Raw genomic sequence first — 26110 nt, forward strand, 5'->3', positions numbered from 1 at the left:
GCCTAGTTGTACTTCTTAAAACAATGTGGAGACGTTTGAATTTACTCAATAATGTTAATGGCTAAGTTGATGGAGATTGTAGGTTTTGTTGTTGTATATGTGTGTAATATACATATATATGTGTGTGTGTGTGTGTGTGTGTTATATTTATTTATTTATATACAATTTGGCAGCAATTGATAGTTAGGGTTCTTGGTGTCTTTAAAACAAATTCAAGGTAGATATTGTTTTCTTTATTTTTTTGTAAAAAATTCTTGGCAGATTACTGTTGCAATTTTAAAAAAGGGTTGAGTTTATCTCTTGTTCAGATAAGATTGGACTCTATTCAGAAGTCCCCTGTAAGCTTGAAATCTACTATTTCAATACCCCTCAGTTTTGCTTACTAACAAAATGTTGAATATGTAAGTTTGTGAACCATCAGTTATGGTCCCCACAAAAAAATTACCATAATGTTAATGGTATTTTCAACCACACTAATTTCTATTGTGACAAAAATAATAGTCACCATAATCAATTAAGGAGAATATAACTTCCGTAACAACTTAAGTCCTACGAGGGATGCATCCTACATATTGATGTTGTGATATTGTCATGAACCTCTTTCATCTCAGTTTCGTCCAAGATTGAGATCACATCTGCCATGGCATCGTAATGACCTCCCTCACTACGTCCATACGTGCCCTATGCAGATCTAGAACGTTCAACGTCGTTGTTTTCATGTGCTCTAATGAAATTGTGAAGAACCATTGTAGCAACAATGATGTGACATTGAGTGCATATATGAAAGGGTGGCATATTTCTCAAAATTCTCCATTTATTCTTCCAAACTCCAAAAGTTCGTTCTATGACCGAACGAAGTGATGAATGGAGATAATTAAATTTCTCCTCTAAATGATGCAGCTCTTCACCTCGCTCAAATTCGGGGATGTGGTGCCTCTCCCCCTTATATGGTGCAAGGAAGCCTCTCTTCATAGGGTACCCTAAATCAACAACGTAATACTTTCCTGCAAATGAACATGTTTAATGCATTAGCATTTTCACTACATAATACATATACTTTAATATTGTAATTAAACTGCATATTTACAAACCAGCTGGAGGTTTTGGGAAGTTGTCACGCTCATTATTGAGGCAACTTAAAAATATCCTTGTGTCATGCGCTGACCTTACCCATCCAACACACGCGAATGTGAATTTCATGTCAAAATCACATGCGCACAAGCAGTTTGTTGTTGTGATACCTTTCCTGCCTCTGTACGGGTGTTGCTCATCAACTGGTACGACCACGGGGACGTGGGCCCCATCAATTGCACCAATGCAACCCTAACCATTGCCACAAAAATACAATGAGAAATGAAATACGTGGTATGACCATAAAGATAATTTGAATAAAATCAAGTGAAGATACCAAATTCACAAAGTACCTCAAAATGTGGCCAATATCGATCTAAATGCTGAATATGTTCTGGCACGTTACGAAATGTACGATCAGCAGGCTTGATAATGTCTACTGCCATAATGGTGGCTAGCAATGTAACTACAATGGCCACGCGTCGATGCACTGTTTCACCCAAATGTTGAAATTTATCCTGCACTACTCTATTACCTGAGGCATGACCAAGTACCACTAATGTCATTGCCACAGACTCCAAGCAAACTCTTTTGGTATTGTTATATCCATACTGAGTGCGCAATGTATTACACAATTGTCGAAACACATGGCTTGACATTCTAAAGATATTGTGACATTGCTGCTCATTTCCATTTAATGTATATAGTACCCATTCATACCCTATTTGTATATTTGTATGCATTGGTACTTTGGTCATATAGGTCTCCACGTAAGCTACACATGCACACCCAGCTATATATGTTGCGAGTACAATGTTGTCATTCAGGTTGAAGTTTGAGTCGTTTAGCAAATCCATCCTTTTGTATACCTTGAGATTTGTTTCTTTTTCTATTTCTGGAAAGCCAAGGACACTGGAAAATATGGCATAAATATGTCAATGCACTATCTGTGGACATAATAAATTTTTCATAAAGATTGACTGGACATAAGAATTTCCAAAGTTCATTAAAATATGAATAAAGAGTTACGCCAAAACACTACTATTTCCAATCCAAAGTGTATGTCATCATAAGGAAAAATTAAAAAAAAATTAAAAATGATGGCAGAAAATTTTATCCAAGACACTTCAATTTTACTTGGTAGTAATGGCAACAATTTTACTGATCTTGAATTTTTGCAAAAAATAGGACTATAGAGTTCTATAAGCATTTAGAGCATTAAACATCAAGCTTAATGAGATGCATAAAGGACATATAAAAAAGAAATATGTGTAAAGCACAAAAAGAAAAAGAAAAAGAAAAATATGATGATGATTGATATTTGATAGCTCAGGCCTGTAAACTTCTATCCTATCCTTGTAAAAGTAAGGTGGAGGGTGAAATCAAGGGTTCAAAAACCACCTTGTAAATGAGTAAAAAAAAATATATAAATGCAGAAAACACTTTGTAGCTTGCAAAAAAATGCAGCCTATTTAGTTCATACATAGAGAAGCATAAGTTATTTGTTCTACAAAAGGACATTATTCTCTCTCTCATCATAGTCCTTTTTTTCCCTCCTCTAGAAATATAAGATCTATGGTATTTTAGGGCAATTAAAACCAGAGATTCTCCGTCTCCTTGAGAGTGTGAGGTGGCTACATTCCTTGCCGGCAATGATATCATACTAAGGCATCTGAGATTACAAGCATGCATCTAAGATTACAAGCATTCAACTTATGCGAGGTAGTTGATTACTCCAGTAAAGCTAACAAACTAGAACAATACTTAATGTAAAGATATTACCAAAGTAGTAGCAGGTTGAAGTCACTCTAGGAGAGACACCAGCTTTGGAACAATATGAGAGTCATGAACATGAGTTATTTGCAAGGGAGCCTAAGTGTAGATAATGTGTTTAGAGAATCAATCCCTCTTAGAATTGGGAGATTCTAGAACAGGTTTGACCATTGTTTAATCATTAGAGTAGATTGAGTGTTGTGTTTTGTAGCTTATTTCATATACTTGGTTAATTAGGTTGGCTTTAACTGCTTTATGGCTATGTTTCAATATCTAATTGCTTGCAGCTGTTTTGTTGCTTGCCGACTCTTGTTTTTTCTTAATGTAATTTACTCATTTATCCAAAAGAGGAAGTTTTATGAAGCATATGCCATAAATAGAACATTTTTGCACAAATAACAAGAAAAAGTATTATTGTGTGTACCAAAAAGACAATATTTCTTTTTAGCAGGACAGCAACGCTAAGGTTTGGAAAGATAATGAGAATCTTTTTTCCTTCCAACTATTTGGAGATGAGCAACAGTAGAAGGTGTGGCTAGATCCAAAAGATTCATTCACTGGAAATAAACGTTCCTAAGCTAAGGTCCTCTGAACATTAGCAATCTGACTCATAAAAGTATATATAAAAAATAAAATGGTAAGTAATTTGATGGATTCCTAATACTTTTTCTAAAATTTTAGAACACATTTGATATCTGATTGAATTTTTTAAAATTAAGATATAAGAAATGCAATTAAGATGGAGTCAATTTACTCAATCTCATTTTAAGATTTTGACTTAAGTGAATTCTCCAAACACATTTAAGAAAAGAAGAAACCATTTAGCCTAATTATCTCATCAGATAAACTATGTAAGCGATTACTTATTTACTAATTACTCAAATGGCATTGAGCATTTCAATTTTAAGTAAATACCATGCACCAACAGCTTACATATAAAGATAAAAAAAAATTACTGAACAGTATACCTTAATAATAAGCTATGTCCTACAGTGTTAATTGTCACTTGTCATGGTAGATACTCCCCTCAAGTGTTAAAAAGAACAAGCAGAGCCTATATTTTTTCATGTTGCAAAAGTGACTTAGATTCAAATCACAATAAAAAACATCTAAACTTGTTGGAATAGACAGTAGCAATAGGATGCAAGATTACTGTTATTGTTACTTTGACTTTGTAGTTTTGGTGGACTATATTAGTCTATTATTCGTGATGATGCCTATAAAAATATTCAGTCATTTTATAAATCTAGCAAGTTCTTGGGGGAAGAAGGCGCTATTGTTGTGGCATTGGTCCCTAAAGTGACAAATCCTTCCAAAATGGTTGAGTTCCCTCTTATATCTCATTGTATTCTGTAATATAATTTATGGGTGCATTACTACCATCTCAGCCAATAGATTGAAACCTTCTTTCAATGACGTGATTGGCAAACATCAATCTGCCTTCATGCAGGAAGATATATAATAGAAAAAAGTGCTTCTAATGCAGGAAATAGTGAAGAACTATCATTAGAATAGAGGCAGCCTAGGTGTACCTTGAAAATTGATTAATGAGAGCATGCGATTTTGCTGAATCACACTCTATACTTCGCTGCTTGTTAGCTATTGGTGTTCCCACAAATTTGCCAATATATTAGTGGTGAAAAAGGCCTTAGAAGATTTCAAAAGTCTTTTTGGCTTATAAGCCAATGCTTCCAAGTTCCAAGAGTGAGTTGTTGTAGCAATACCTGACATGCTCCAATTCAAAGAAGGAAAATTTCCAGTTAGCTAGCTTAGAGTGCCTCTCATATCTAGTAAGCTCATTGAAAAAGAATGCAGTCCTCTTATAAATAAGATTATACCAAAAGTTAATTTATGGTCTAAAGTAAAGCAAACCAATTAACAATCAATAAAGCTCTAAACTAGTAATTTGGAAATTTCATTGCAGAAGTGGGGAAATGATATGTGAATTGAATAAATTAGAACATCAAAACACTAAAAATAGATCAGATGTTGAGCTGAAAAAGGAACAAGAAAGCATACACTAGATGACAATTAATTAGTAACCATTGTCTTACATACACACCCACCGTAAGCATAGTTTCTGCCAATAAAAAAGAAAAAGAAAAAAAAGAGTGCAACAAGTACATAAACCCATTTCCGATTACTACAACACCAAGTCTTAGCAACCCTATTGAGACAATCCCCTTTCATTCAGGAAAAATGACATTGAGGGTTCCTTTGGTACTGCATCTCTAGCCGCTTCAGCTGTACATCCTTGTCATGAGCAAGTGCTGTAAACATGCTCCTACCCTCTGCTTTTTCCATGAAGAAGAGGGTGCTGAACATATAAAGACGACCACCCGATTACACCCTAGGAAGACAAAACACCATGTCCAGAATTGCTTTAACCTCAGTAGTTGTGTTGGAGATAGTTGGTGAATGAGTACTTACACTTCTACCTTCAGCAAACACATTTGAGATGCTCTTCAAAGAGTCGGACACCTCTTGCACAACTGAACATTTTTTTCTTGGTTTCTTGCAAATTCTCCTAAAAAGGTGGACACCGCTTGACAAGCTTTTCCCCTTATTCACTGCCGGTCCTGCCCTCGACAAAGCTAGGCCTTCAACCTCCATTGGGTCAACATTCACACAGGGTTCGCATTAGGGGTCAACAAATTCTTTGGTATTAGTGAAGTCCCCAGACCCTTCGGTGCTTTCCTTTGACATTTGAGCACTCGTGCAGAATGCATTTTTTCCCGTTGCAATCGTGCCTCCAAACATGATGTCCATGGAGTCAAGATTCGGCATACCTTTTTTTTTTTCTAAAGATTCCTGCCTTGGGACATGCCTACATGTGGACAACCAGTAGTTAGAATACAATATAGTTGTAGACAGTGGAGTTTTTCACAATTATGTAAAGTGAACTAACTGCAATCTTTCGGGTCCACCACTCATCACTGGCATCAAGCAAAGTAGTTCCAGGATCAATACCCAACCCAGTGTCACGCTTAAAACACTCGTTATAGTCCCTCCAATTTTTTCTCAGATGATCCCATTTGTTTTTAACTTGCTGGTGAGTCACCACTTTTCCCATTTCACTCAACTGCTTAATCACTGCATCAACCCCTACCCTTCTCAAAAATCCTCCTTTCCTCTTGCCCTCTAGGACTTGAACAGTACACAAATCACAAAAAGTTTTTAGTTCCTGTGGATCTTTCCAATCTTGTCTCACATCATTACCACCGTCCTTTGATTTCCCCTTAACCATTTTTGCTACAACCTCCTTTTATACTCATTGAGGCATTTCAAAAAACAGTTTGTGTGCATGTCATAATCGATTAAGCATGCCCACATGAAAAATGCAAAGTAAACTCACATAGTCCAAATAGAACACATGTAGGAAGAGAAACACACAAAATTACACGAAGGACCCACATACTAGTGTCATGTAAAACACAAAAACTACACAAACACGTTGAACACAAAAACCACACACAAACGTTGAACACAAAAAACCACAGATTGAAGCTTCATGGAAAACAATATAACCACACACCAACAGATCAGAGAGTATGAGAAGTTAAACACAACTTGCCCGTGAATGCAGAGACCCACAGTGGCGGCAATGACATCCCAAGCGGAGAGAAGGTGAGCTCGAGCGAATGAAGAATGGAGGGGATCGGGTGGGTCTGTTGTGTGTAATGGGTTTGCAATGTAGGTGTTTCCTTTGTTTTGATGGAATATTGGTGGGTGGGTAGGTGCAATTCATTGAAGAGGAAGAGGAAGAGGACGGAGCATTGATGAAGCGCATTGAAGACATCTTTGCCATGGTAGTTGAGAGAAAGAAGACGCCTGATGCGGAAATAGTCGTTGCGTTGCGCACCGTTTTGATGCAAAGGCCTCTGCTTCTTTGGGTCAGATGAAGGAAGAAGAAAATATCCCAGGTTTATTTAAGTGACCCAAAACGCACCGTATTGTTTCCTCTAGTGCAACGCATTTCCTCTAGTGATTTTGTCCATAAACAGTACACACACAGTATTTTCTTTAATGAAATGGTGCGTCTAGAAATTCATTTGTGCATTTCAGCTAGAAGTTGCGCATTTCCTTTAGATGGCACTGGAGCGTGGGACCCACGGCGTGAAAAACGTAGACGTGAAAACGCTCAATTGAAACGCGTAATCCAAACAAACACTAAGTAAGGGGAAATAGAATAATTAGTTTTTTCATTTGTAATTTTGATGCTAATGCTAAGAATACTGAGAATTTTGATTAATATGTTTTGGATTGGGATGATGTTAATACTTTATATGATGATAATCTAAATGAATAAAAATTCACTTTTGACTTTTGAGTATATATAAAGGTAATCTCAGAATAATATACTAGTATTGGCTAGTATATCTATCTATTAAAAAAAAAAAAAGTGAATGAGTGTGTAAATAGTTTATCTACAATACTTTGGTATAGTCAAGTATTGTCTTATTTGTAGCCAAAACAGTGTGTTTTTAGTAAAATCGTTTCAAGTGAAAAACCAAAACAAAACTTAGAGAGAGAGAGAGAGAGAGAGAGGACAAAGAGTGGTTAGAAGGTGGAGAGGGAAAGTTCACAATACCTACGTGATGTGTTCGTCAAACCAAGAGAGAGAAACAGATGATAAAGGAAACAGATTGTTGAGGACAAATTTTTCACACCACATGGCTTCATTTCATTGGCGACTCGCACCACGTCAACACTATCATGGATTTTGAGAAAATCTCTTTTAAAGCCCAAAAGGGTCCATATTCACAAAATGACGCCGAAGCCCATGATCCAAAACTCATGGCAATATAATCTCATCAAAGCCCATAGATCGAGCTTATGGCACAATATCTCATTTTCGGCTCATGATCCAAGCTCATGAGTCTCATTGGAGGAATTTTAGGAGTTGTGGTTTGGAGGGCCAAGAAGTATGTTCAGTAAAACTCCAGTAGTTCAAATTTGATAAAGGAAAGCATGTTGCTTGGCATGTCTTCCCCAATTCCCTGAACTCTGACGGGTCAGTGTGCAATAGGTAATATTTGGTAAGCCTCTCATATCACATAACACTTAAAATGATAAAACTCCCCATGCTCTTTACATAAAAAAATTAATGTTCATCATATAATATAAGTTTAAAAATGTAATTATAGTATTTCATATAAATTATATTATTATCATCTAAATCAATTCCAAGCACATGGTTAAATATACATTAATATCTCATATCTAGCATTAAATACTTTCCTTACTCTCCAAGATTTGGTTAAAATACAAAAAAAAACCATAATTACATCTCTAAAACTTCATCAAATATCAATCAACTAGTCTATTACTTACCAAAATTATATATGGACTAAACATATAATTTTTCAAAAGATGGAACTTAGCCAAAAATACCAACAACTCTAGCGGAAGCTGCAACAGCTCCAGCAAAAGCTGCGACAGCTTCTGCAAAAACTGCAAACAGCTCCAGCTGTAGTACCAGAAATAGAAGGATCTCATAAAGATTATCTTACCATTTCTAGCTAAAGCATGGATTTAATGCCAAAGGATGTTATTCAAATGACATCATCCAGCTGAAACAGCTGTGACATAACATTAAAGTCTCAAATTTTCTTCTTTTGGCTAAAAAACAAAAAAACCACTAATGAAACCACTTACTTTGTTAAAGACTTTTCCTTATTTGATGAATTTTCCTTTAACTAATTCTGATTTAGTTACATACTTGGCTCTATATAAAGGGGACCAAGCCACACACCATAAAACAGCATCCATCCCTTTCTCATCTTTAATATTCAGAAACTTTTTTCACTTTTGCTGCCATATCTCTAAACATCTCCATATCTTTCTTCATCTCTTTTACAAAATCTCTTTTCTTAGATAACACCTATCACATACACTACTACTCATCTCTCCCACACTTTAATATTCTGAAACTTCATCATTTTGCTGCCCAAAAACACATCTCTATCTCATTCTTTACTTCTTATACAAAATCTTCCTTCTTAGAAAGCAACATAACCCATGACATAACACAAAAAACCACTCCAGCAACAGTTATAATCTCATGTATTTACTACATTTAACCTTCATATTATCTATCTCACACTTCTATATATTTTACAAACACATTCCTCACAAAATACTCATACATACTTCTAATATATCTTTAAACTCCATGTCTCACAAAGTATATATATACAAGATCCATGTTCAACAAAGTATCTACATATAATTCCTATACATATTACAAACACCATATCTCACAAAATATATATATTTCTTACCATTTCCACACATCTTAAAACATATCAAACACTCTTCCAAGAACTTATTACTAAAAGCCATTTCTCATGAAAGACATATTTATAATGCTAAAAGCCCTTCTTATGAAAGACAAAAAACTTATAATACTAAAAGTCATTCTCTTGGAAGGCAATATCACTCATATTTGACTAAAAAACTAAAAGAGCATTACATGGGGAAATTCATTTAAGTGCACGACAGAAGGGGATAAACTTAACCAACCTATGTACACGGTTGGACATATTCTCTCTCCCTCCAGTTGCACCAATTTTTCCCCTTCAATCATAAAGTCACCACGAAATGACTCATAATATCATATTATACCGCTAGACTCATTTTATCGCGTTGCTGAAATGTCAGAAGTCCACTGCTGTTCTACGGCTGGAGCTATAAACTGTCAAGATAAGTCAAAATCTCTCTATATTCAAGATTACATTATTAAGTACATGTTAATTCATTGTTATTGCACCGCTGGATGCAAGTTACTTTAATGTTATCTTATCATTTAATAAACATGATCTCACTAATACTTCATTAATGAACATGCATATTAATAAATTGATCTACCACCGTTGCACATATATATTATTTGGACATATACCACCGACTGACATGTATTATTTGGACATGGACCATTGCTAGACATACCTTATTATATTGGACATGAACCACGAACCGCAGCTGGATATAGACTATTTTGGACTCATCACTGAACATATGACACTTAATAAATTATTTTCTAATATTGGACATTACTTAATATACATAATAATAACGTATCAACTCACCATTTAATCAAAACTATCATGCTATTTATATTATTTATTTATTTCAACCATTATCATGATTCTAAGACTTTGGGTTTTATTTATTTTGTAGGCTTAAAAATACACCGAAAGTCATTGATCTATGGGGCTTAATGTCGAGTTCCGGGTTGAACTCCCCAAAACAAATCTGGGTTTAGCAAAGTCACACATCCAGCAGAAGACACATGGCTACGCGTAAAAAACTGCCCCCCGACACAGATCAAAAGAGGCGGGTAAGAAATGAACTTCTTGTACAATCTGGTCAAGAGAAGAAAGGCAGTGAAAGAAACAATTCAAAAAGGAGATTTGTTTCATTCTGCCTTGCACGTGCTGCCAACACTAGTGTGTGTACATTACAAACTAAAATAATCTCTGATACAATATTACAACTCTGCCCGCGACATTTCCGCATGAACATCAACTTAAGTCCGCATAACATTGTCTCTCTCCACCACCCCCTTATTGTAGTCTACTGCATCAATAAGCTATATAATGAACCTTGCCCCCAATAAAAACAAAAATTCATCCAATTATGTATATAAAGAAATGAATTGTACTACTTAAATTACTAATTTAGTCCTCCAACTATTAGGTAACAATACAATTAACAGTGCTAATTTCATCCCTCAACTATGAAGCATGTCAATTTCGTTTCTCAAATTTTAAAATCAAGTCATTTCACCATTGGATCTCCTCTATACTAAAATTATTATCTTTTTTTTTTCTCCTTTTTTTTTTTAAGATGAATTATCTATGTTATTTGACATAAGACACATAGCACATGGCACATTTCAGATGCACAGTTTATAACAATTGATTTCATCAGCACTACCATAAAATAATTTAGTTAAGATTTTCACATAATTAACCTGATTTTGAAAGTTGAGAGACAGTATTGACATAATTAAAAGATAAGAGACCAAATTGAACTTTGTTCAATAGTTGGAAGAACAAATTAATACTACTGGAACAGAGGGAGTACTAATTTACTTTGCACCAAAAAAAAAAAAAAATTACCCTTAAATTATTTAAACACATTGACAGGCCAGTTGTCTAGTGGAGAAATATTAACAGAAAACCGTGGACCACAACAAAAAGCCCTCTCCAGAGCTAAACCCACCAATGCGAAGGCTCCCCCTACTAGCCCAATCACTTTAGAAGAAAAGCCTAATAGCCCAATTTCTGGCAATGCGACATTAGGGTAACTAAGAAATTATGAATCAGATTTTTATTTTTATTTTTTTTTGAAAACTATAAACAGAACTTTTTGCATCCTCGGATGCTAGGATATTGACTAAAGTATCTACTACAAAAGAAAAAATATTGACTAAGTTGAAGCAAGACCAAGGCAGTCCTTCAGCAAGGCCACTTGCCTTGGGCTCCAAATAGAAAATAGGTCCAAAATATTTTAATTAGTATATTTTTTTTAAAGATGAACTCTTTCACTTAAAGAAGACCCCCTAAGATTCCCAAGATGGTGAGATAATAGAAACCCAAATCATTTCAAATCCTAAATTGGTTAACAAATATATAATTTAGTGAGTATATTGAATTATCATTAATGATCAATTTCCCATATATAACAACTTAAGATTTCAGTTTTTCTTTTCTTTTTGTTTATAAGTTTCTCTCCCACATAGTAAATTAAATTGTCAATATTAGTCATCCAATCTCTAATACCAAAAACAAATTTGAAAATTAGATTTCAACTCTTTTTCATCATGTATGATAACTTTATTCAACGTAAATTAAAACACATTTTACAACTTTATCGTATGGGAGAGAAACTTATATAGTCTTATAGTTCAACTAATATTTCTTAATATTTCCTAATATTTCCAAACGAAGATATCCAAAGTTTAAATCCTCCACCCTTAACTAACCAATTATCAAAATTCATTTAAATAAATAAATGCATAAAAAGTAGATGTTATATAGGCTTGAATTTAAAAACGTAATTAGTAATTTTGTAAATAAAAATTAAATACAATAAAAATTAAATACATAATATTTCAATAAAAAAAGGCCTATTAAAAATTGTTGTCTTAGGACTCAAATAACACTTTTTCACCATAATCTATGAGATCATTTACAGTTCCACTTTAAGCTTTAAATTTAAACAATTACCCATAAATTAAATAATTACTTATATTTCCAAGATTTCTAATTTCCTTCGTATTTAATTTTTAATTTCCACAACTTCACATGTATTCACAAAAACACATTATCATGTGCTCATATGATGAACATGTGAAATTTAGGATTAAGTATAATGAAAATTATAAATTTTTACCAACTGAGAAACTTTACAACGAACTTTAGTTCAAGAGGTTGCTTCATTGCTTGTGCTTGTTCAAATTTAGAGTTTGAAATGAGCCCAATTTTCGACGAGTTAGTAATTCATAGGTTCATTTGTTAGGTGGGGCTTTTAAAAGCTTGGATTGAGCCCAATTTGAGTTGTTCCAACCTAGATAACCCCATCAAACTTTCGCTATAAATAATATTTGTTAAAAAAGAGTAACTTTGAGCTTGTTTGGTAACTTATTTCCAAAACAATTTTCAATTTTTAAAGACAAAAAAAAGTGGAACCAACCAAAAATTGAAGATGTTTGGAACCTTTTATTCTCAAAATAATTTTCACTATAAAGACAATTTTTTGAAAACATTGTGTTTTCAATTTTCATTTATCAGTTTTGACTTTTGAGTGACAATATTGTAATAAAACCAACTTTTTTTTAAAAAATTCAATTTTTTCTCCCTAAACCCTCGAGAGAATTTGATTTGACTAGCTTTCACACACTCCTCAATAGCGAGCAAATGATGGGTCCAAGATCCATGCATCTAGGTGGATCCATGCCACAACCCACAGACATTGCGGTCAATATGAGAACCATCATAAATTTGGGTCAACAATAAATTTTTACTCTTTTTTGATTTATTATTGGATTCTCCTACGCATGAATCTATTGTTGGAATTTCATTCTAACTCCAATATGTATGAATTATTGTTGAAATTGATATGAGCTTGGATCTGTTATTGAGTATGGTTGATTAATTGTTTTAATTCCAATTAGCATTATTACCAATTGGAATTTTTGTAAAAATATGAGAATGAAAAAGGAAAATCCAAAAACGTTACGAAAACACTACCAAACAAGTTTTTGGTCATAAAATCAAGTTTTGAGAATGAAAACTGAAATAAAAAAAGTTTCTGAAAGAGAAAATAATTTTCAACAACCAAAGAGGCTCTTAAATTTTCTAGTTTGATTTATTTTGGGTTTCAAAATTTTATTTAAAATTTTTAGTCTAATTTATTTCGGCATTTTGAGACTTGGTTTTAATCAATTTAAATATTAGAGTTAATGGAGTAAACAATAATTAGTTATTAAAGAATGGACTTAAATATCACTGCACACCCAATAGTCACTCTACAAGTACAAAGTTCTAGTATGGTGTGAAGGCAAGGGTCGGGATTAAAGTCTCCAGGAGAGACTCACACACACATATACTTAGATTATACTATAATAGAATTTCTATTTTGTATAAAAAAAATGAACTTAAATAATTGAATAAAAATTCAATTTTTTTTATTAAGCTTGACAAAATTAGAGATTACTCCATACTACCAAAAATAAAAAACAAAACCAAAAAAAAAAAAAACCAAAAAAAAAAAAACGAATAGATAAATATAAAAATAAAAAGTCATATATATAATGAAGTGGTGTCTTAACTTTCGGCCTATTCTACTTCTAGTCCATGAGACACTCCAAAAATCCCATGTACCCATAATATGACGGATAAAACTTGGAACCTCCGAATTTAAAGCACATCTTTTAGGTCCATTGAACTCATGGGTGACCTTGAAAGGTTGTTTTAATTTTAAAGAATCCTCTTCATACATATATGGAAATTGTGTCTTAACTTTTGGTCAAGCTATTCCACTTCTAGCCCATGAGACACTTCAAAAATCCCACGGACCCACCAATAGTTTGATAGATAAAAGTTGGGACCTCCGAATTTAAAGCTCATCTTTTAAGTCCATTGAACTCATAGGTGACCTTGAAAGGTTTTAAAATAAATAAATAAATAAAAATAAAAGACTCCTCAATTAAGAAGATAGGGTTATAACGAATAAGTCTACTCATTTTCCACATGAATTAACATGTGAAATTATTCAATACAATGGGAGAAGATATTTTTTACATACACACCATTTGTTTTTATAGAAAATTTTGTGTGAACATAGTTTTATGCATTTTCCAATGTTTGGTAGCTTTAGAAAAAAAAAATTAAAGAAAACTATCTTTGTTTAGCATAAAAATATACGATTTTAGAGATTGTTTTCCATTTTTTTTTTCAGAAAAAAAAAAAAAATTCTCACAACAAGTTAAATAAAGAAGGTTAGGAAATTGTTTCCCAACTTATTTAAGGTTGCTACCAAAGATAGGAAAATGAAATAGTTTTATAGAAAATACTTCTTAGAAAATGATTCATTTTTAAGAAAACATTAACGTTGAAACAAACAAAATGTACCTCTAAATTTCAAAGAGTCCCCATTGTCACTCAGACCCAAAATAGATTACTCAACTTTTCAAGCACTTGATTTTTTTTCCTTTGGTGTATGTAATGACCCGTCCCACACACAAGTAATTATAGCAATTAATCCTTTAAAGTGACCCATGTAATGACCCGTCCCACACACAAGTAATTATAGCGATTAATCCTTTAAAGTGACCCAATTAAGAGCGTCGAATTCAATACTATACAGATCTTATAAAGCCTTAAGAACTACTAGAGCAACCCCATAAGGTTACAATAGATTTAAAGGGGCTTATGCACACCACTCATTACCACTAAACAACAAAGCCAAGCGCGGAAGGAGGGACTTGAACCCTCAACCTCAGCCTTGGCAAGGCTATGCTCTACCATTAAGCTATTGATTTTAGAAGTTCCAAACCAACAATACATTTACTCAATATACCATGTTTGAACCCTAACTAATATTTTATTGACTAATATGACTGGCACTTTTATAATTAATGTCCAAATAACCGTTACTTTAATCCTCAATTAAAAATCTGCCATAAGACAAGCGATAGTTCAATGATAATGATATAGTTTGTGATATTTTTACACATGTCATAATTTATCTTTCACCTCAATTTGAGACGTTTCTCTCTTCTATTCAATTAAACCACACGCATAGTGATTTTTATTTTGAACATGGAAAAGACATTCATTAAAATGAAGAAAAAAAAAAACAGGCAATACAAACATATGTGAAGAGAAAACAATTCAAACACCAACATAAATAAATAAATAAATTATTAAGAAGAAAAAAGGGGAGTACATTAAAAATCACTTTTTTTTTAGTAATTCAAAAATAAAGAAGAAGAGATTTGAAAAAAAAAAAAGTGGGATTAGAATTTAGAAAAAAAAAAAAAAGAGAGAGAGAGAGAAGAAGAAGAAGAGAGAAATGCTCAAGTCTTGATAAAGGAGAAAGAAAGGAGAAGGGAAAAAAAAAAGTGAAAAGGCTTAGTGGTCTTTTTTTATAGCCAAAAAAAAATTGTCTTTATTTTTTTATATAATTTTTATTTTAAAAATCTAATTTATAAGCACATAAAACAATTTAAAAATTAATAGCAGAGTAACCATATTTTTTAAGTAATGTTTTAATAGAAGTTAAAATTATATTTTTACCGAATTATCTTTGAATTTTGTATTTACTTAAACATAAGAATCTAAAGAGATTTTTGAACCAAAAAAATGAGAATCCCAACCGAAAAAGCTGTATAGATAAAAATAAAAAGGAGGGTGGGTGTGTGCGCGGGTGAAGGGGGGGGGGGGGGGGGAGTAAAGGTAAAAGGGCGGACTCAGCCCACTAAAGCCACACAGTCGACTACCCAGCATAATTGGCATTTTGTCCACAGTTACAGGACCACATTTCTCAGGTCCATAATTTTTAGGGCCAAGGTCGACAACTTTTAAACAACCGTTATTAGACAAAATGATTTGTTTTTTAAAATTATTGGATAAATCTGCATGCCAGACCACAAGAAAAAGAAAATAAAATAAAATGGGACCAAACGACAAAATGACATACCACCATTACTAATACCAGAAATATCATGGCCACAACAGTTTTTTTTTAATAAGTTAAATCATGGCCACAACACTCTGATAGACGGTTGCAGCATATTTGTTCCAAGAGGGAAGAATTTTTTAAAAGTAATGTGATAAAAATAACCAGTTCAAGTTCTTAATAGTTAATACCGTACAGTATCAACCGTTAGGCCAAGAATTAGCACACTCGACTTCTTGAAAAATACTAGTTTAAATACCAGGTTGTTTTAGCTTGTACGCTTGTTTCGGCCTATTTTATTTGTTTTGGTTAATCCAAAACTATACATTTTTTTGGTAATTTTTTTAAAAAAATTCTAGAGTGTGTGTGTGTGTGTATATATATATATATATTTTTTTTTTTTTAAAATTAAGATGTTATGAGCTTTTTCTTGATAATATGCCATGTAAAATATATACACATATATCTCAAGGCACATCAATACTTACTCACACTGAAACATATTATTACCCTAGGTGTAACGACCTCCAGAACGACATGCTTTGCATAATTAATCTTAGGCTGAAACAAACAATGACTACCAACAACTCCCTGGCAGAAAAGCTGAAACGGCCAGCTATTCCCAAACCGATCTGGTTTGAATAATGCATCTCAACTAAGGTAGGTTAAGAATGAACGTTGAGGAGCCTCTCATCGCACTAGATTTTAACATCTTTGAATCTTTTCTTTAAACACCACTGCCCCGGGTAAAGACTCCACAACAAGCTGCCCCCCCCCATCCGCCCACCAACTGCCCTCCCTTGACCTTGTTACTAATATATGTGTATATAATTAAAAAGCTAAGAACATTTTGTGATCACCTCAAGCTCAGAAATATGCTACAGAGATAGCTGATCCGATCCCCCAATGATTAAAAATGTCCAAATCTTCAGTCATGATCCTTTCTCCCCTCCATTTTGCATTAGGATGATCCACTTCAGGATTAACACGTCCAACAATAAACCCTTTTCAGAATTTCTGTCTAACAGGTATCGAACCTCAACTAGGTTGAGGTTTGACAAAAGAATAAGTCTAAATTTGGGTTGCCTTATTAAGTAGCAAATGGCTAAACATACTCTCTCCAGGGAAGTAAGCTAATGAAAGCAAAGGTCAAGGATATCCTGAACATTATCTCAGGTGGGTAATCGGCTCCTGCTTCCAAGCCAATCACAAGGGAAATGAAAACTAAGATTTGCAAATGGAGCATAGGAGAAACCACTCATTTATTTATTTTTCTTAAGTTAGTAGGTTTGAATGGAGGGGGAGGAGAGGGAGGAGATGGGAGTTTTAGAGGAAAGGTGAGAAGATTTGAGGGAATTTGGTAGACATACCTCCTCAAAGTGAAATTATACAGTGCACCAAATGTATTACAACATCTTACATAAATATGGATCTCACCTGTAAGTCCCACACATAAGACCCACCCTTATGTGAGGTTAGGTACTTGGTTATAATACACTGCACAGAATAATTTCTCCCCTCAAAGTTTGTTTTTTCAATTCCCTCGGATTCAGGGAATTTGTAAGGAGAGAATATCAAATTTAATTTTTTTATTTATAATATACACATTACCCTTAACAGTTTGTTATAAATATTAATAACCCAGATCAACCCTTAGCACTTATCTCTCTAAAAATGTCAAATACTTGAAACTAATCTTTTCGTCTCCTTTCCGCTCTACAACCAAAGGGCAGCACATCTACACTCCAATCATTTACTTTTGAAAGCATCTCAACAAAGAAGAGAATAATTGTTCCCTTTTTCTCCTCTCCCTCTTTCCCCTTATCCTTTCATTTCTTCTCTTCAAACTCTCAAACATATAAGAATACAATCCAACAAGAATGTAATGATTCTAGGCAAGAAAATCAACAATGACGCCTGAATGTTGATTACGCCATATGTGGAAACGGTCCGGAATGAAACCAAGGTCGGAAGCCACACATATATCACTATCGACTCTCAGTATTGTTTCTTTTTCCTTTTATGTTTCTGGGTGAGAGGGAAATACATGGGTGGGGGGTTTTGCATACCTATGTGACAAGCTATAGTCAGATCCAACTTAAGCTGAGGAAGGAATTCAATGCACCAAGATTCAGGGGAACTGATCATTGAAAGGCCTTTTTTTTCACCCCCCTTTTTTGGAATTTATGAAAGGAAAACATACCTTTACCAGCTGCAACAATCTCTGCAGAAAGAAGTTTGGGCACGTCATAAAGCATCCAAACCCTATATTAAATATTACTGATGCTGCTCTGATTAAAACTTTAGTTTGCTAGCGTCCACACCTCAAGCTAAAAAAGTGAAGAGAGTTAGTTGGCAGATAGTAACAAATAGTTACAGTTTAAAAGCCGAACACTCACTAAATCTGTATCAACAAAACCAACAGAAATTGATATTAGATCATAACATGCCTATATGTGTTCATGAAAACTTGTGCACTAAATCCAACACTTCTAAACATATAAAGGGTGACAGAAGAAAACTAATAATGAATCAAGTTAGTACAATATCTAACTGAAATGAGGGAGAGTAACAGATTGATCACCTAAGTTGAGATATGCCACACCATATACAAGTTTACCTCAATCAGGCCTGCTGCATCTTTTTAATGACCTCTTTTCCGTTTATAAGAATGGTAGTCTTCTCCTCCGTCCTCATTGGATCCACTAACCATCTGCCACCTGTCATGACTGAGATCGTCAGTACTCTTGTGCGAGCGTCTGGAGGTGTGACTGGTCTCCTTCCGTTGCTTTCTGCGATCACTAGAAAGACTTTGGTCCAAACCAGATTCTGCATGGCTGTGACGTTTGTGATTTTGCCGTTTGATGTCAGATCTATTTCTCTTCCTTTCAACCTCTTTTTCTTTGTAAGTTTGATGGTGACTCCGACTAGAATCACTTCCGCAATTATCCCTTCTTTCACTGTGCTTCTCGGAGCTTGTATGGTGGTGTACACGCCTCTTTTTACTATGCCACTTTGGGCTACTGGGCATATCTTCTACTTCTGAACTTGATCTCTCTGTGTGATGATGTGACCTCAGATCCCTAACAGCTATTGAGGGATGAGATCCCTTCTCACATCTTTCATCAACCAAGTTGTTATCATGTACATAATTATCATGCTGATGTTTCTTCTGTGACCTCTGAGTGAAGCTGTCCTCAGAGTAACTGACACTCCTTTCCCTGTTTAAAGAAGATTTACGGTCATGTGATCTTTCTGTCTCATTATAGGGACCCCTCTTACTAAAATCATCATTTTCATAATCATCACGAGATAGTTCTCTGTTGAGCAAAGAAATAGCAATAAAAATTAGGATAAATATATATTAAGGATCAATGCCAACAATATCTATCCTAAAGATAATAAATAAGACAAATGCTTAAAACATCTCTTTTATTGCAGAAAAACATTTACAGGTAAGAAATTCTGTGTCTTCCACGCATAAGTTTTTGTGTTTAATAAATTGAGAGACAGAGAGGGAGTTTACATCCAAACTTAAATCTTCAAATTTCCACCCAGGTTTATTAGCTATCAATTAATAGAAAAAATTTAGTTTATCTGGGCATGGAGCGTGAGAGATGATCCTTACAGCCCATCCCTATTTGCAGCCTGATAGCAGGTCGCGAAAACTTTGGTTAAAGAATATTGAAATGAACAAAAAAAAAAGTAATAACAATAAGAAGGAAGCTAATTCCAAATAGATAGCCACCAAAAAAAAAAGGGAAAGCAGAGAAAACAATCACATAGCCAAGGAGCAAAATGCCAATAAATGCTTTCTATCCAAATTATTATAGCCTAATATTTTATTAAAGAGTTACCTCCTCATATTGTCATTTGAGATCTTCCGTCTCTTTTCAAAATTTTGAAAATCCACAGAGTCTTGATTACTTTGACGTAGTTCTTCAATTGGCCCCCGTGGAGGTGCCACACCTCCCATCGGCATATATCCACTGCAAAATGATTCAGTGTCAATTTTTAAATGATCTAATGAATCAACCAGAATTTTTCATACGAAGACATTGATCAGAACCAGTACATTGCAAACAGCATTCAACAAAATATAAATTGAACTTGCCTGTATGAAGGAAAGCCACCATACATAGATGGCATATAATTAGGTATGGCATAAGGGGCAGCTGGGACCATGGCTGCATTGAAGGGCATCATCCCAGCATTGCCATATATGTTCCCAAAGGGCCTGATATGGGGGAAGGAAGTTCCATTCCAATATGGTGGTACATAGCCCTGAATGACTCCTGGAAACATAGCACTTCCTGAATCACAAAAGAAGGTTAATATCACAGACATACTTTGGCAATACAGATTCTTAGGGGAATGTAAAAGTATATCAAGACCATACCTCTCTGAAGCAAAGGATGCGGACTTGAAGCATCTGGACAGTCCCGTATGAAATGGTCTGGTGAACCACACATGAAACAGGTACGGTCCCCCTGATTCCAACATTGTTGCTTGGATCAGTTCAAAATGGAAAACAGAAAAATAAATGCTTTGTTGAGGGAGAGTTGCTTAAAATGGTTTGATCAGAAGAGACTGATTAATGCACCAATGATAAAGACTAAGTTGATTTAGGTTGAGGGAACAAAAAAAAGGTGGAGAAAGAGGGGAAAAAAAGAGAGTAAAAAATGACTTTTTTTGCTAATAGTAAAAAAAAATAACATGTCAATTGAGAAAGCAACAGAGAGTATGATTTCAAATAGAATAGAATGGTGAAAAAAATATATTTTGCCTAAGTGATGAAGTGGAGAGGTGCATTAAGAGAATTGTGTGATTGCACATGTTAAGTTGAAGAAAAATTTTATAAGACAGCTATAAGACCAACTATGCTCTGTGGTACTGCTTGTTTGGCAGTTAAGAAACAATATATTAATAAAATGAGTGTAGTTGAAATGCGAATGTTAAGGTGGATAAGTTTAATGACATGGAAAAATAGGATATGAAATGAGGAAAGTCGCATTAAGATAGGGGCAACTCCTATTGATGAAAAGATGAGGGAGAGTCACATAAGATGGTATGATCAGGTGCTGAAGAGAGCAATTAATGCACCAGTGAGGATGTGTAGGTTGATTCAATTTGAGGAAATGAAAAAAAAAAGGTAAAGGACAACCAAAAAAAGCATGTCAATTAAGAAGGCAACAAAGAGCATTACTAGGGATAGAATAGAATGACGGAAAAGAATACATGTAGTTGAGCTCCTAAGGATCCAAAGCCGGCTCCAAGATTAGGGGACTAAGGCTTGGTTGTTGCTATTGTTGCTATAGCTTGGTAATAATCCAAATGGGGAGGAATTTTGATGCAATGCAAATCTCAACTTTAGAAGCACTATAGGGAATCATATCACATGATGAGTAGTATTTTTTTTATAAGTTCATAGCATGTGATAAGTTGATATTGGCCACCAATTTGAGCCAAAGTACCAAGAAAAAAGTTGGCATACGAATTGAAACAAGCAAATGGCCACCCCACCCCCCGACCCCCCCAAAAAAAGAAAAGAATAAAACACGAAATGAAAACGGCAACACAATTTGGCTTAAACAAATGCAAAGACTTTTATCTGAAAGCGTTGGTACAATCTTTTAAGAAGGGTCAGAGTAGATGAACTGAAAAAGTTGGCATGCTAATTGCAACAGGGGAATGGACCCAAAAAATAAATAAACAGAGAAAAATACAACGAAAACGCCAACACAATATGGCTTAGACAAATACAACATGACTTTGAGATGAAAACATCGGTACACTCATCTAACTAGAATCAGAGTTGATGGACCAGAAACAAAGGTTCATGAGCACAACATTTTAAACTTCACAAAACCCACCAAAATATTCTCAAGGTCAGGATTCAGATTCTTAAGTAATACTCCTATTTGGACCCCCAAGCTGGGCATCCCAAATTCTTAGTCCATAAGGAAGCCAATTATGCCCCCCATAGAATGAAAGGATTTAATTGTGCATAGCTGTTGAAAAATTAAAAAGATTTTCGCTTGGTAACATATCACGAATGCAAGTTTTTTTGTGAAAGCTAGTACCTTTCTGTATCTTCCAGACTCCAAAAAAGGCTTGTCTCCACCTGCAATTTTACCATATGCATCAGAATGGGGAAAACAAATATATTGGAGATGGAATCTTAAAGAGGTTTCCAGTGAGGCTACAAAAACACTGTAGAAGTAAATTCTACCTGCAGCATTATTAACCCAAAATCCCCTCTTTTTCTTCAGACTGGATTCAGCTGTGGTAACATCAGAAATAGAAAAATTAGAGCAACAGAGCCAGTCCCAGAGTAGAGATAAATACATGCAGACAAAAAATATCATAAGGAACTATATAAGCTGGTAACAGTCATTCAGAATGCAGCTCAAACATATTATTAACAGTGGGAATATCATAATTAGAGAATTCGCCAAAGAATGAGGTCACAGAATTTTGATAAGATCATACCTTCCTCATGCATGGCCAGACTTTCCCCTTGAAAATCATCAAAAGCAGCCAAGTCCTCAGGTCTACTTTTGATGTCCACAGGATGACAAGAGCCATGTCGTTGTCCATTCATTTTGTTTATCTTGTGTGACATGGGTGGTGCTTTCAAAGGATTCTTCACACCAGAATGATTGATACCAATGCCACCCATGGATGTATTATTTTTTATCTGTAAGTCATAAGCAGATTCTAACATAATTTGATTGGATCCCCTCCCTGTTGCAGTGGGAGAGTAGGGCTCTGGCTCTCTTTGAAGGATAGTCACACCACAAGAGACATCTTTTGCTTGAATTCCAGATTCACCATCTGCTTTTGGATTAATAACTAGTTATTCACTGGAATTTAGTAGGTGTAAGAAAGGAAACTTGTATAACTAATTTTCCTACCTGGAGCATATTGACAAAAGGCAGTGCCTGAACCGGTGTTTAAAATTTGAGACTCAAGGAAATGTTCAATTGCTTGCCTAAGAGATACATTTGGTAGTAGATCTTCTACTCTGCATCTGGTAGAAAGACACTTAGGACACCTTCGTTTCTCAAGCAGCACTAGACGAATGCCTGTACCAAAAAATCCACAAACAAGATACAAATATGTCAGATACAAAAAGAAAAAAACTGAGGATCAGCAAGGCCTCTCAAAAATTGAGGTTGCGTGTAGAATTTTGTAAAGGAAGAAACATAAGTTTCTCACTAGGCTCAAATCATTTTGTTATTTACTTTAGGCAGTTAATAAAAGAATGCATGAGCTCTGTGCTTCGGTCTATACATTTCAAAAGAAACATACAACTTAAAAAATAAAGAAAGAAAAATTTGATTTAAGCAATTATAACACGTACATAACAAAAAAAAAACTTACATTTCTGACAAAAACTATGCTGGCAGCAAGGTATCATCACAGCCTCCTTGAAAAATGAATCACAGAGAGAGCACTTCAGCTCTGATGGCAAGTAGGCATTTTGCATGGCTGGAGGATTGGCATCAATCACCCTTCGTAATTCCATTGAGTACACAGAATCAGATATTTGAAACCAAATGACCAAAAGAACTAATAAGGATATGACTAAGAACAGATCCTACCTTTCTAAATTTTTATCTTCTTCAACTTTAAGTATTGACTTTTTCTGGGGCATATTCCCTTCAGCTCCACAATCTGCAGGATCTGCCATTTAAATTTAGGCATGGTAAGCATCAAGCTGCATCTTGAAGATATTCTAATATACAATTGGACACGTTACATACCCCTAGGAATAGCCTCACTGAGGTCACTTCCTTCATGTCTTTGACATGCTTCCTTAGATGGCTTCAAGCATCTGAATACACATAAGAATTAATTATGAAAATGGGGGGATAAGCCAAGAATTAACCATTAAGTTTAACCCAACTACAACAATCCTGCATAATTAAAAGTTCCACAAAAACAACTATACCTTGTAAGAGCATCATTTCTATGATCACTTCCAGTGCATACATTCTTGTCAGTATCAAGGTCCTCTCCAGAAAAGGTTGCCTCAGGAACAGGATACAAGTCGATCCCAAAGTCATCAAAGTCATCCACTTCAACATTCTGCAAAATATAAAAGTTCGACTGAGGTGTAGAATCATATAGGTAAGTAACATAAGCAAACAAGGTGATTTAAATGTTGAGATAAAAGGGAGTAAAAAAACCATCTTAGGAGTCTATGCCCTTTCCTAAAGTAAAACGATATCGTAAATGTGCACATTGGACTTTCACCAGCACTTGCTCTCTGGCCTCTGCCCTGAAGGTCCTCGAGTCAATCCCAAAATCCCAACCTTAAAACCTTCGTGTAATTTGCTTCTTAAAAAGATTCTAACATAGAACCCATGGCGTTTAATGCGTGATAACTACATGATGAATAAATAATGCAGGAGTATAACGCATCACATGGATGATGATGACATGACATGACATGACAGTCATTGTGAACTGTTGAATTGATTGTAAAAATAAGAATTTAAGATTTGGGTTTAGATTGAAGTGTGAATTCCCTCTAGTTCTCTACATCCGTCTCTCTCTAGAAAATGCGAGTATTAATTTTCTTGCATCAATAAAACTCCAAACACAAATTATAAGAAATGCAGAGAAGAAGCTAAACCATTTCTCAAGCAAGTAATTATAATCTTTTTGTTGAAACAATAACTGAAAATCCTTTCAATGGAAAGCAAATTTGCTGACATACCATTGGAAGAGTAGAATTAACCAACTTTAAGGGCTTGTTCTGGACATTCTCAATCGTGTTAAAGTTCACCCTGGACAGGAAAAAAAAAGTAATATCATGTAAAAAGAAGCACAAAACAAACATCAGATTTGAAATTTTCTCCGCTACAAGATAAAATTGCCAAAAAAGAGTTTAGTTAAACTTACATATTAGAAGGAGCTGATCCAGCAGGCACTCTTTTGATTATCACACTCGACCCACTCGGAATTTGAAATTTCTCATCAGAGTACTCTGAATTAAAATTCGAACAAATTAACGAACAATAGATTTTAATAATAATAAAAATGAATGAATACTCTTCGATATTTTTGAATTGGAACATTTTTCAATTTACTATTTTAAGCATGCGATTGATTTCTCATAAATAAGTAACTTATATCAAATTCTGCAAAATTTCGAAAAGATTGCTAAGAGAGAGAGAGAGAGAGAGAGAGAGAGTTGACCTTGACCGGTGAGGGCATCAGAGAAGACGAGATCGAAGTCTTGGCAGATATCGAGGTTCTTGTGACGAACGATCTTGGATTTCAGATCACGAATCGAAATGGACGGTCGACCTTCAATATCGATGGAGTCGAAGTCCGTTGAGCTCCTGAATTTGAAACGGACAGCCATGAACGAGTAGAATCGCTGAGTCGTCTGAACTCGGACAATGAATTTTTCGTCTTATAACGAATCGGTGAGAGAGATTTGTTGTTTGTGTAGACTGTAAAAAGGGACAGAGTCCGGAGAATATTTTGGTTTCTTGGGGCAGCGGGTTTATACAAAACCTAAATACTGTTTCCCTTTATAAATTTACTATTTTGTTCCATTTCCTTTGGCCGTAAGCTAGGCTGGATTCTTTTTGGTCGTTACGTTTTTGGGTGAGAGGGTGCGACTTCTATCCCACACCGGGCTCATCTAGTCCGAGTTCAGTTAGAGCTGTTATTAGAAAATATTTTATTTACTCCATTCGTTTTGAAATTTATATTTTTCTTAAGGAGTAATTATTTATCAAAAATTATCAACATTGTAATAAAAAGTAAAAACCAATCAATTCATTTATAATTTTTTTTATAGGAATTCATTTATAATTGAATATATATATGGAGCGTAAAGAAATTATCTATATTTATATGAAAAATGCTATACCACTAATAACAATGATTTCCTATTTTAGTTTTACCATTTTGCATACTAAAATATTCTAAAAAATTAGCCCAAAAAAATTGATTTTAAGATTTAAGATTTCCCTTTTCTCTCTCACTATACCATTGCGATTATCTTTATCATTACTGAAAAGTTTGAATAAGTGTGTGGTAGGCAAAAATT

General features: G+C 34.5%; 3 protein-coding genes across 7 annotated transcripts; all 3 read right to left on the reverse strand.

The window, feature by feature from the left end:
• Positions 1 to 339: 339 nt before the first annotated feature.
• Positions 340 to 1976, reverse strand: LOC142622913 (uncharacterized). Its single transcript, XM_075796476.1, has 3 exons — positions 1425 to 1976; positions 1092 to 1323; positions 340 to 1004 (listed from the first exon to the last, which is right to left on the reverse strand). Exons 1-3 carry the CDS (start codon positions 1926 to 1928, stop codon positions 682 to 684), a joined length of 1059 nt encoding a protein of 352 aa, XP_075652591.1. The 5' UTR covers positions 1929 to 1976; the 3' UTR covers positions 340 to 681.
• A 2871-nt stretch (positions 1977 to 4847) lies between these two features.
• On the reverse strand, positions 4848 to 25712 carry LOC142616251 (uncharacterized). 5 transcript variants are annotated; one of them, XR_012840875.1, is made up of 17 exons: positions 25246 to 25712; positions 24949 to 25033; positions 24764 to 24833; positions 23993 to 24129; positions 23805 to 23875; positions 23643 to 23724; positions 23422 to 23552; positions 22953 to 23123; positions 22528 to 22872; positions 22268 to 22318; positions 22119 to 22159; positions 20435 to 20525; positions 20150 to 20348; positions 19893 to 20024; positions 18656 to 19355; positions 18239 to 18365; positions 4848 to 5671 (listed from the first exon to the last, which is right to left on the reverse strand). XR_012840875.1 is itself a non-coding variant. In XM_075789138.1 (16 exons), the coding sequence occupies exons 1-15, from the start codon at positions 25412 to 25414 to the stop codon at positions 18680 to 18682; spliced, it is 2451 nt and encodes an 816-aa protein (XP_075645253.1). In that variant the 5' UTR covers positions 25415 to 25712; the 3' UTR covers positions 17440 to 18365; positions 18656 to 18679. The 5 variants fall into 5 exon arrangements, 3 of the variants coding, with proteins under 3 accessions (XP_075645253.1, XP_075645263.1, XP_075645248.1); XR_012840874.1 differs by lacking the exon at positions 4848 to 5671 and adding an exon at positions 17440 to 18104; XM_075789138.1 differs by lacking the exon at positions 4848 to 5671 and having other exon boundaries at positions 17440 to 18365.
• LOC142621403 (uncharacterized) lies at positions 5693 to 6091 on the reverse strand. The gene has a single exon (XM_075794705.1). The coding sequence runs from the start codon at positions 6089 to 6091 to the stop codon at positions 5693 to 5695; it is 399 nt and encodes a 132-aa protein (XP_075650820.1).
• Positions 25713 to 26110: the final 398 nt, after the last annotated feature.

Source organism: Castanea sativa, chromosome 1 (assembly GCF_040712315.1).
Source record: "Castanea sativa cultivar Marrone di Chiusa Pesio chromosome 1, ASM4071231v1".
NCBI classification, from domain to species: Eukaryota; Viridiplantae; Streptophyta; class Magnoliopsida; order Fagales; family Fagaceae; genus Castanea; species Castanea sativa.